Source organism: Acartia tonsa, chromosome 11, assembly GCF_053477335.1.
Source record: "Acartia tonsa isolate MP-2025a chromosome 11, ASM5347733v1, whole genome shotgun sequence".
Lineage (NCBI taxonomy): Eukaryota > Metazoa > Arthropoda > Copepoda > Calanoida > Acartiidae > Acartia > Acartia tonsa.
In genome coordinates this window covers 19915878-19928902 of record NC_137270.1, presented here as the reverse complement: position 1 = coordinate 19928902, position 13025 = coordinate 19915878, and the positions used below count along the sequence as shown (strand labels likewise).

Genomic DNA, 13025 nt, shown 5'->3' with positions numbered 1-13025 from the left:
GTAATACAAAGTCTAGTACAATACAAATTTCATTCAATTTATCCTTGTTTGTATATTCTTCTACTAGCGGCTACGCCCCTAGAGGCCTCTAGTGGCACTTTAAATGTTTTTTGTTTGTTCAAGTCTCTAATATACCGCTTTATGTTTCGTTCAGGTCTCTCAAATATTTAAGTTTTTTTCAATTTTTGTTTATTTCTCTTGGGAGGGTGGTGGTACCCTCCCCCAAAATAGTTATAAACCTTCCGCGGACCTATGAGAAGCTACCCTGTTAGGCGGTTAGCGAGATCTTTCGGTACAGACACACAGCCAAACACAAATTATGTTACTTTATTATGAGGAACTTTATTATAAGGATATGTGGAACCCCTTTTGCTTTAAGTTTGGAAAAAAACACGGGAGTTATGGTTGCCAACCCCCCAAAGAAAATAGCTTAAATCCACCACAGGGCAAGTATGTACATCCACAGAGAAGCACATCCTAGTTTCAGTGGTTATGTCTTGATCTGAAGGTTCTGACAAACTACTACTTTGTGTTATGGATGGCTGTCAAAAGATGGTTATTTTTAATTTCGAATTTAAACCCCTTTAAGTGTTTTGTTAAAGTTAAAGAACATTGAATGATCATGCAAGGAAGCTCTTAGTAGTCCTTTAAAAAGAAATTGGCAGATGTTTACATTTCCAAATGACGTCATATTGGAATAGTCCATCATTCTAATATGACGTCATTCGGGATACTTCGTCCACAGAATATTACGTCATATAATAGCCAATGAAAGGACAGTATACACTGTAATTGACCAATAGTAAAATTTATGCTGGCCTCCCATTGGTCATTTTATCCTTATGACGTCATAATCTGTGGAGGGACTTTAATCATCTTTTACTTCGAACAAAAGTTTCTTGATTTATCCCCTGTTTTATGTAGAGGGTCCAAAGTGACTTAAAACTCAGCCAAAAGACGTGATAAAAATGGGTGATTATCCATCTCTTTTTTAGAGGTTTTCTTTCCCACTTCCCCTCTCATCTCCCACATTTTTATGGCGTCACGTGGCTGATGTTTGAGTCACTTTGAACCCTCTACCTGTAAGAATACTGGCTTAACTTTTTATTTTATTTTTTTATTTCAGACACGCCAGTTGCGAAGCTTGGGTTAGGTTCATCTCTGAACGGGTCCAACATCAAGGAGGGGGATGATGTCTACTTTGAATGTGAAATCAGGAAAATACATGAAATGACAAGATATCTTTAGAGATAAGACAATGTCCGATAATTTGATGTTTTTCCCCTTGAAAATACACCAAATTACCACTTATGTAGGTTACAATCATTTGTTGAAACGTTTGAACACTCAACTAAATGAACCAAACAATTAAAATTGATCAAAGTCTCCAAAGATGTCAAGGCAAGGAATAATAAATCTTCATTATAAAACTTTGTGGACCAGAGTAATGAACAGCCCATTGTCCCCTATATCTCTCATAAATTGACCAACAGAAAAAAACTTAAGTTATTTATTATATTTAAACCAAGTGCATTATAGGCGAAGCTTTTCTAAAATAAGGGTATGCACGAAAGGCCGTACGTCTATTAATTTAGGCATGTTAAAATTCCTATCGATTTCAAACGATGATTCTTAGGATATCAAGGGACAATATTGTAGGAATTGTCTTAAAAATGTAAGTCTTTCCATAAACAGAATACTAAATTTAAGCAATTTTACAACAAGTTTATATACAATTTTGTTGTTATATTTGTATTATATTAAGTTTTTTAGGTAGGTTCTGCCGTTTGCTTTCAGAGTTTCCATTTTATTATTTAGCCTAATAACAATTAAACAGAAATTTTCCTTGAAAAGCAGTTATAGTTATAGTTTAATTATTCATCATTCTAATTCATGTATTTTTATTATAGTTCTAACCCTCGGCCATACAAAATATCTTGGAGACGAAATGTAAGTATATGTATACAGGGAGCTAAAGGGATAGGACAATGGCCGATAAATCGATATACATCCCCAATGATGATACACAAAATAATCCCTTCTGTAGATTAAATTTAGTGGTTGAAACGTTTGAATACTCAACTTAATGATCCAACCATTTACAATTCACAAAAGTCCCCAAAGTGTAAAGACAACGAATAAGAAATCGTTATTATAGGACTTTTGGGACTAGTGTAATAAGCAGCCCATTTCCCCTCTTTCTAGCTCTGAGATATGTACATTATTATTATTTTATGATGTAATTTTTGGCATAAAAGTATCAATAACAAATGTAGGTTAGGTTACTTAAAGTAGCAAAGCTTCTTATAAGATTGTTTTGTTGTTTTATACAAAACTAGTTGTTTTGCACATAGCCACTAGGATATGGCTGTTGAAGCTATGAAAATGGCCTAAGACCATCTCAAGACATTTATAAAGCTTCTCTAAAGAGTGCAACTCATTTGTACAATTATTTTCCAAGATCTTAGACTTCTGACAAAAAACTTTAGAATTTGATATTATAGGATATGGCCGCACTAAAGGATAAATGAAATATTTTATCAAGCTTTACTCAATATAAAAAAAACAAATTATTCGCAACCAGGACTCAGTAGCCGCACGTCAGCAGCGTGTAAGCATCAATCGTCATATAAAATTATAACTTTAAAATTCAGCTGTTCCAAAATAGAAAATCCACCTTTTCGAAGAACAATTGTTTTGAATAAAAAGCAAGTTGTAATAAAATAAGGTTAGGTTGAGTTAGGTTATAGTTTGGGTAGGCTAGCCCAAAGCAGGAGGATTTTCGTTTTGAATCTAAAATGACTCTATATATAACTGTATTGCTAAAAATAAATGTAATCTAAGAGTCCACGAATATTGTTCCTTCCTTGCTTGTTTTTTTATTTTTACAATGTCTTCCAGGGATGTGTTTTCACAATCTTACAAATTTATTATTTTATTTTATTTTTAAATGTTTTTTTTTCCAAATATTTTCAACTATGGCTATGAAACTGATTAATATCCGCTGGATTTGAACCGATTCTCATTATACATTAGAGACAATTTTCCACAAATATAAAAATAAAGGTCCATTAAATTAATACTCGTTTTGTTAGCCCGAGCCTTTGGCCCCTCGGATTAACAAAACTGGTTTTAATCTTGTGATTTGTAATTTTATTATCCACTATAAAGCTATATTTTATAAGATACGATGAATAACTATTTTACATGTTAGCTATTTTGCTATTAATGATTATTAAGTTGTATTGTTGAACCACCTTATTAATCCTATCAAGCAATATCTTGTTAAATAGGGCATAAATAATCATATATATTATTATACCATTGCACAGTGGGCCAGCAGGTGTCAAAATACAAAACTTGGGGGTGGAATTTGGTTTCTTGGTATTTATATTGTTTTCTTTATATGACTAAATTACATACATTAGGGCTTTTAAAAATGATATTTTCAAGGTCCAGGTGTATTTCTGAGTGCGTCCAGTGCCTAACAAAGTAGAGTAGGGTCGCAATTTTTAAGGCAATTTTTGACCACTACCAACCCTTCTTCAAACCAAGATTTCTGAGGCTAATGATGACCGATTTTTAAAAAATCAAGCTTCAGATAAACGTTACAACAATTGTAATCAGATAATAAAAGTAAAACTAGAAATAAATAAATAAAATGGTATTTAAACAATCAATTATATAAAAAATATTCCTAAAATTTTGTTTATTTTTAAGCATAAGTCAACTTTCAAAGCTTGTAGAAAATTTCCACCGGACCCCACCGGTCTGGGATCTTAACTCTCATAAAATTTAGCTCATTTATAGGCCTGGAGAAAAGATTTTAGCTGCAGCCGTTTGCAGCCGTGCATTCTAGAAAGTTTTAAAATTTGCTGGTTGAATTTTGAAAACTACAAATTTTAACGTACGTTAATAATTTGAGTTGCGCATTTTTTTTCAAATAAACCTAATATTATATGTATAAATGTGACAATTTCGTATACTCTCTCTCTCTCTCTCCCTTTCTCTCTCCCTCTCTCTCCCTCTCCCTCTCTCTCCCTCTCTCTCCCTCTCTCTTTCTTTCTCTTTCTTTCTCTTTATCTCTCTTTCTCTCTCATTATCTCTCTCTCTCTCTCCTCACTCTCTCTCTCTCTCTCTCTCCCTCTCTCTTTCTTTCTCTTTCTTTCTCTTTATCTCTTTTTCTCTCTCATTATCTCCCTCTCTCTCTCTCTCTCTCTCTCTCTCTCTCTCTCTCTCTCTCTCTCTCTCTCTCTCTCTCTCTCTCTCTCTCTCTCTCTCTCTCTCTCTCTCTCTCTCTCTCTCTCTCTCTCTCTCTCTCTCTCTCTCTCTCTCTCTCTCTCTCTCTCTCTCTCTCTCTCTCTCTCTCTCTCTCTCTCTCTCTCCATCTCTTTCTCTCTTTCTCTCTCTCTCTCTCTCTCTCTCTCTCTCTCTCTCTCTCTCTCTCTCTCTCTCTCTCTTTCTCTCTCTCTCTCTCTCTCTCTCTCTCTCTCTCTCTCTCTCTCTCTCTCTCTCTCTCTCTCTTTCTTTCTCTCTCTCTCTCTCTTTTTTTCTCCCTCTCTTTCTCTCTCTCTCTCTCTCTCTGCGTATAATTCTCTCTTTCTCTGTGTGTGTGTATCACTGTGGGCTAGAATTGAATCAAGACAAAAGTAAGTGCCGAGCCCTGGGACCTATGTATGGTGAAAATAGACATAAAACCATGATGATTCCTGGTAAAACCAAAATATTTCAGCGGGGGCTTTTTAAGAAAATTAGATTTGAAAATTTCAAGTTCAATTTTCACCCCCTAGGAGTTGCCGCATAATCATGACAAAAAAAGCAAATATTATTTATTTTAAATTTTGAACAACTTTGCTTTTATAAAGTTCTTCATAAAATCACTCCTGAAGGGAGTTAATAAATGGCCATTTTTATCACTTGCTTTGCAAAGGTCACGAAAATTCAGCCTAAAATAAATCATATATAGAGAGGTTTTAAGAAGGACTTCATAAAAGCAAAGTTGTTCAAAATTTAAAATAAATAATATTTGCTTTTCTTGTCATGATTATGCGGCAACTCCTAGGGGGTGAAAATTGAACTTGAAATTTTCAAATCTAATTTTCTCAAAAAGCCCCCGCTGAAATATTTTGGTTTTACCTGGAATCATCATGGTTTTATGTCTATTTTCACCATACCTAGGTCCCAGGGCTCGGCACTTACTTTTGTCTTGATTCAATTCTAGCCCACAGCTAGTGGTATGTGTTTGTTCATAAGTGTTGATGGATGATGGGTAAGAAAATTCCGAAAATACGCAATGACGCAAATTCTGATCTCAACTTTTATGTTTTTTGAAAGATGCAACATATAATAATAGCTATTGAAACAATTTTCAAGCATAACTTTTATCTTATTAGGATAACAATTAAATAAGGAAAATATTTTTAACATATGCAATTTGTGATCAAACACCTAATCAAAAAAAAATGCAAGACATAGCTTTTATTTTAAGATAGATTAGGGGCAACGCCCCCTAGAAGCCTCTAGGTGTTCTTAACTAGGGAGGGGGATAAGTCAACCGCCCTTCTATTTTTTTTAATTTGAGTTTTAATAAGAAATATAAAAAAAAAATTGTGGAGGGAGATTTTAAACTGGGAGGGTGGAGTTACGCTCTCCCAAAATAGTTAAAAACCTTCCCTGTACCTAAAAAAAGCTTAATTGCAAAGGAAAACCAAACAGATGTCATTTTAAAAAAAAATTGTAAAACAAAAATTGGCGCATTTGTATAAACACCAGAATTATAGGTGACACGAAACTTGATGGGGGAAGGAAAAAAAGAGAGGGGGGAGAACAAGTTTTAAGAATTCCAAAAAATATAATAACCCAATCTTCCTTCACCGTGTTGATGCTACATAAAACTAACCCTCCTCCCTTACATATGGAATCCCTTAATTTATCCCCCTTCCCCATAATATAAAAGCATGGACGTCCTTGTATTATGCCCTGAAATAGTGCGGAAATAACTAATTTTATGATAACAAGAATGACAACATCCATAAAGCGAAGCTCTCTGAAATGGTTAGACAAACGAATATTACCATTTGTAAAGCTTTATATTAAAAACCCGTCATATTAGCGTAAATGATAGCATGCCTGTGTGTTCGATTCTTGTTACACCATGTTATACTAATGACGTTTAAAATTTTACCTTCTGCTGCTATGTCTGATACATGACACTAATAGTGAGAGTAGGGCGAAATAGTTGGAACTTTCAGACAAAGTTGGTGTATTCATACTAGGTATAGTTGGAATGGGTTGCTGTTTGTTTGGCATCATTACTTAAATGTTTTTTAAGCAAACCCAGGGAGTGTTCAAACGTTTCAACCAATAAATGTGAAATGAAGTTCCTTAGGTTAAAAAAAACGCGAAAAATACACCAAAACTACATGAAGGAGGGGTCAGAGGTGAATTGTACATAAGAGCAAAGTTGCTTAAAATTAAAAAAATATGAAATTGTTCTTTTGATGTTGAAACTGTCAGACAAAGTTTAAAAGTGACTTATTGAAAAATCCGCGAAAAATACACCAAAACCACATGAAAGAGGGGTCAGAGGTGAATTGTACATAAGGGCAAGGTTGCTTAAAATTTAAAAATATGAAATTGTTCTTTTAGTGTTGAAACTGTAAAATGAAGTTTAGTAGTGACTTATTGAAAAATCCGCGAAAAAATTCAAAAAAATCACATGAAGAAGGGGTCAGAGGTTAATTGTACATAAAAGCAAAGTTGCTTAAAATTTAAAAATATGAAATTGTTCTTTTGGTGTTGAAACTGTCAGAGAAAGTTTAATAGTGACTTATTGAAAAATCCGCGAAAAATACACCTAAACCACATAAAGGAGGGGTCAGAGGTGAATTGTACATAAGAGCAAAGTTGCTTAAAATTTAACAATATGAAATTGTTCTTTTAGTGTTGAAACTGTAAAATGAAGTTTAGTAGTAATTTTTTTTTAAAATCCGCGAAAAATTCACAAAAACCACATGAAGGAGGGGTCAGAGGTTAATTGTACATAAATGCATAGTTGCTTAAAATTTGAAATTATAAAATTTGTCTTTTCTTGATAAAACTGTAAAATGAAGTTTAGTAGTAATTTTTTTTAAAATCCGCTAAAAATTCACAAAAACCACATGAAGGAGTGGTCAGATGTTAATTGTACATAAAAGCAAAGTTGCTTAAAATTAAAAAATATGAAATTGTTCTTTTACTGTTGAAACTGTAAAATGAAGTTTAGTAGTAATTGAAAAAAAAATCCGCGAAAATTCTCCCAAAACTGAGTATACACAAATAAGCAAACTTTTAGTTTTTGCATAGATAGACATTTCATATTTTACAATTTTTCCTGTAAAACCAATAGTTTTCGAGTTATTGAATTTTGAACCGTTTTGGGCCATTCTGGCCCACTGTGCATTGGATAGAGACTGTTTTTATAACAAACAAAATAACAACAATAACATAGATATTGTAAGAGATTCTCACACACGCTAATAAAATATTTCTCTCGGCTGGCTAATATAACGATACCTCAACATTATGAAATCACCCCATCTCCTCCACTGATCATGGAGGAACGTAATATACAACGTCTGGGGATTATACAAGCAACATCAATTGACGTCAAAAATTCCAATGACTCAAAATTTACTATAAGTTCCTGCCAAATTCTTAAAACTTTTAAAATTTAATGTTTCCCTCTCTCAAATTTTGTATTTGTAATTTTGTGTTTGTAATTTTGTACATAACATGGATTTAAAAGGATAAGACAGTTTGTGATAAATATGTGTACATCCCCAATTATGATAAACGAAAATACCCCATCTGGAGATTAAAATTAGTGGTTGGACTGAACTTAATAAATCAACCAAACAAAATTCACTAATGTCCCCAAATTCGTTAAGCCAAACAATAAGAAAACGTTATTTTTAAACTATGGGGACAAGTGTAATAAATAGCCCAATGTTCCTCTAACCCTGTAAGTGTACATATAATTATATAAAGTATGGTTCCTTAGCTAAGAGAGTTACATTATCATACAGACATGTAATCAATCTTATCATTTGGTTTTACATAATATATGCAATAATATTTATTTATTGTTTTATAGACAGTTTTCCGCAAATAGTAAAATGAAAATTTAATGCTAGTCTTTTCTCCCAAGAAAAATGGTATCAAATGTTTGCTTTTTTTACTAATTTTTCAGTTTTGTTTAAAACCAGTTCTAATCTAGCGGATATCTATCGGTTTCAAAGCCATACTGGAATAGTTATTTTTCACATCGTATTATAAACTGCTTTCCTTGGATAGTCAAATTAAGAATTATAAGATTAATTTAAGATTTGTTAGTCCCGATGGGCCCAAGGCCCAGGCAAACAAAACTTGTATTAATTTAATTTTTGATACGATGCATGATTTTTCATTTTTGTTTAAAACCAGTTCTAATCTAGCCGATATCTACCAGTTTCAAAGCCATAATCAAAGATTAGACTAATGAAACTGGTGTAAATGTTGTGATTTTTACTATTAATATTCATTGAAAAAGTGATACTAGAAAAGCTATCATTTTCAAGATGTTACATTAATAATTTTTGTTTTGTTTAGGGCAACACATTGGTGCAAAATATCGGACTAGGAGTTATCATCAGTAACCAAAGCCTAGTTCTGCAGAAAATTGCCAGATTTCAATCAGGTACAGTTTATTTCTCAAGCTTTTTATAGTACCTTTACTTAACCTAACCTAACCTAAAATAAGCGCTAAGGTCTACATACGATTTGAGAGGTAAATGATTGAACAGATGAAAATTAAAAATACAATATAATACTTTCTGAATATTCTATTTTTTTCTATCAGCTTTTTATAGAGCCTTTAAAAATGACGTCATACTGGCCTACATTAGTCAATTAGAATGTATAAGTACTGGCCTGCCATTGGTAATTTAGTCTGTGCATTGGCCTATCATTGGTCATTTGTATTGTACAACGTCATTTGCATAGGCATTATAATTTCTATAATTAAGGTCTGTCCGAACGTTTGTACATTGCATAGGTGGCAGATAGCTCTTATCGTTGATTTGAGTATGTTTGAAATGATCTATCGATTTTAAACTTCGCTTTAATGGATGTTGTCATCTATCTTGCATTAAAGATAACGATATCCCAACATATTACACAAAAATCGACTCTTTGATAACACTAATGTTATCAAGAAGTCATTATCATTAATAATTTTGCTTTCTTTCCTAAACCAATACATGTCTCCTTACCTTTAACTATTTTATATGTTTTAATACATTCAAATGGCATTATTTCAGAATGAATACAGATTAAAATCCATAGTCATTCTCTAAAAAAAAAAATATTTGAAGGCGTTTTTGAAATATAGAGAATAAATGTGGAATATACATCTTTCTTTTTGTGCGTTGTCAGGGATAAGACAATGGCCGATATATTTATGTACATTCCCAGTGATGATACACAAAGTTACCCCTTATGTGAATTACAATTAGTAGTTGACACTAAAAGTCTCCAAAGTTGTTAAGTCAACAAATAAGAAAACACTATTATAAACTTTGGGGACTAGTGTAATAAACAGCCCAATGTCCCCTCCCTCCAGGGTACTTTATTGTGCATACGCATCAAGGTGGCCAAATTTTTAAAATTTTGTGAACTTTAAAGAAAGGTTTATTGATCTCCACCTGACCAAAAAAATAGTTTGAAACGACACAACCCAATCTGTCCCGATTTTGTATCACTTTTGATTCCTGTGACGTCATATAAAAAGGGAAAGGGGGAAGAAAATCTCTTCCCTTTTCTCCCATCTCTTTTGAAGAGATTTTCTTCCCCCCCTCCCTTTTTCTTTCCCGAAACGTATATGACGTAACTGGAATCGCACTTTTCAAAGTGATACAAAATCGGGACAGATTGGGTTGTGTCGTTTAAAACCTGCCTTAGATTAACTTTTACTTACTTTACAATATACTTTATAATATAGAGAAACTTACCAAAACAAAAAATGTTATAAACAATACAAAGTAGATTGATGGCTCTTTGTCCGTCCGTCACTTTGGTGACTCCAAGACCGATTGGGCTTTGCTTTTGAGAGAATATTCCACCCGGCCATTCCTCAATCTAGTTAATAGTTGAATAATAAATGTATAAGTATAGATTTGTAATACTAACAACTACCTAAATGACTAACTAAGTGGTAGAGACCCTTTTCGCCTGCTAGCAAATTGCCAGGTCTAACAAAATTGGTATTAATTTTATAAATTCTATTTTAATATTCGCGGAAAATTGTCTGCAATACATGATTTTACAGTATGACAGAGAACCGGTTCTAATCCAGCGGACATTTACCGCTTTCGAAGCCATACTGGAAAGAATATTTAGCCACCCTGAAAAAGAGCATAAGAATATAAAGTGCAGCATATTGAATTTCTACGGCCAAATTTGAAATATATTTTCTTTTTTTCTCTCACTATTTCTGTCATATATAATTCTTCTTCCAAAATAACAGAGAAAAAGGAAAAATCAAATAAGCAAAATTTTATCTAAGTTATAGTATTATGGCTTTATTATATACAAAGACATACAATAAAGTATTCTACAATTTTACAGCGAAAAGTTTGCTGTTATCGCTTGTTCGCTTGTTCGGTTGGTGTCTACCTTTCAGGAATGCCTTAATTGTTTGGTCAATAATGGTTTTAGGCTATTTCTTAGGGGGTTATTCATCCTTTTAATATTCATATTTAATTTAATTATTACTATAGAGTGACCATCAACTCTCCCTGACCAACTATCATCCCCCTTGACAGATGAAAATTCAGAGTTATTCTACTTTTAAAAATATTCTATTCCTTAATCCCTTTTTCATTAAGGGTAGGACAATTCAGAAGGGTGACAAATAAAGAATAAAGCAGTTAAGTTGAAAAGGGGGGAGAGGTGCAGGAAAAGAGAATAAAAATGAAGCCAATTGAAATTTTGACAGTTGAATGAAAAAAGTTGAGCTTTTATTTCTGCAATATCATACCTCCCATGGTGTTTAGACGATGATGAAAAACTAATTAAAATTATTTCTAAGAAATAAAAAAATAGGTACAACATTTAAAGATACAGTAGAACATGATGATTATAAAATTATTCTAGTTTTTAAAAGTTTTAATTTATGATAGAAAATATAGTAGAACTATGTGACGTGTCTGTTCGATTAGGTTGTTTCAGAAAACGAATAAAGTCCTTCAAAAATCAGCATGTTACGTCATAAAAACGAGGGATTATCCATCTCTTTTTTAGGGATTTTCCCCCACTCCTTCTTTCCTCATCCCTCATTTTTATGACGTCATTGAGGGACTTTTTTCGTCTTCGTTGTTTCATGGAATATTCCTATGGTCCTGTGTTTTCTTTAGGCTATTTTTTTAAGGGGAACGGTGGGAAAAACCTTCCTGACTTAAATGTCATACCCTACTCCATGATTATACATGATTTTTTTAAGTTACTACATTACACCCTTGAGGCGTACTAGAAAGGGTGGCTTCTTTTTGAATATACTAGCATGAAACCTGCCCTTTTATACCAAATATTTGCTATGTAAAGTCAGTTTAAATTTGTTGTTGACTATTTTGAGTGGACATTTAATTTTGTAAACTTTGCACGTACGTCATTGAGGATATTAAAGCCACATGTTACCTAGATACCTTTGGCGGGTTTCTCGAAGAATTTGCCTTAGTTGTGTCACATCACAATTTCAGTCTTTTATGAGTTAAAACATACTGTGATTATATAAACATTATGTCTATAGAAACATTCTTTAGATAGCAATATGTTACCTAGATACCCTTTAGATGGATGCTGCAACTTTTATTGTTATCTATGCAGGGGCAAGAGCTAGGTGTCATAGCATAAACAATGGATTTATCATAATTTAAATCTTAAATCTGGTTGTCTCTAAACAAAATGAAACTCCTAGCTGGATAAATAACGATAACTCTTATCAACCTCCTTGATCCATACCCTTCTCTTCTACTGAATGAGCCAACTGATAAATAAGTAATGTTCATTTTAGTAACTTATAAATCGATGATAATTTTTCTCCTTGTCATAATATCCACGTATATTCTATATTTTTTGCATAACATAATAAGAATGAATTAATGTCACCTTGACTTAAACATAACTTTTGATAGCAAATATTTTGCTAAACTTCAAGGGATCTGAAGGGATAATAAAATGTTGGTTAAATTGATGTACATTCTCAATGATGATACACAAAATAACCTCGTCTGTAAATCAAAATTTGTGGTTTAAACGTTTGAACACTCATCTAAAAGAAACAAGTAAAATTCACATAAGTCCCCGAACTTGTTTATTAAACGAATAAGAAAACGTTAGTATAAAACTTTGGGGACTTTTGAGTAATATACAGCCCATTGTTCTCTCTCTCTTTGTAAACTTCGGAGCATTTGATAGCTAGAAACATAATTTTTTATCGTTCTACTACTGTTTTAACTTAAAACTCACAACCTTTACAGATTTTACCCGCAACCTACTTTTCCCTTTTACCACCTGTTGAGGAACTTTAATTATCTTCCTATGGGAATATCCTTTACTTCAATAACTAATAACTAACTAAACCTTTTTGAACTTAAATTTACGCAGGGAGGTTGGGTTCATTGGGCTGTTTATTATTCCAGTCCCCAAAGTTTTATAATAACGTTTTCCTAATCGTTGGCTTAACAACTTTAGGGATTTTTAGTGGTTCATTAAGTTAAGTGTTACTAAACGTTTCTACCACTGATTGTAATCTACAGAAGGGGTAATTTTGTGTATCATCATTGGGAATGTACATAAATTTATCAGCCATTTTCTTATCCCTTTAGATCCCTGCAAATATGTATATATTTTAGGAATCTATACCTGTCTGGCGCACAACACCGAAGGAGATGGTGTCAGCAACCCCGTCACCCTCAATGTCAGATGTAAGTACAATTTTATTTCCTGAA

At 32.9% G+C, this 13025-nt stretch overlaps 1 protein-coding gene across 4 annotated transcripts in view; it reads left to right on the top strand.

The window, feature by feature from the left end:
- The window catches only part of LOC145331655 (nephrin-like), a 201113-nt gene that overhangs the window by 115322 nt on the left and 72766 nt on the right, over positions 1-13025 (top strand). For all 4 annotated transcript variants that reach the window (XM_080176434.1, XM_080176433.1, XM_080176432.1 and 1 more), the window contains 4 exons: positions 1127-1217; positions 1911-1950; positions 8629-8716; positions 12930-13001. In XM_080176434.1, the coding sequence (XP_080032560.1) occupies positions 1127-1217; positions 1911-1950; positions 8629-8716; positions 12930-13001 (291 nt within the window). The remainder of the gene's footprint in view (positions 1-1126; positions 1218-1910; positions 1951-8628; positions 8717-12929; positions 13002-13025) is intronic.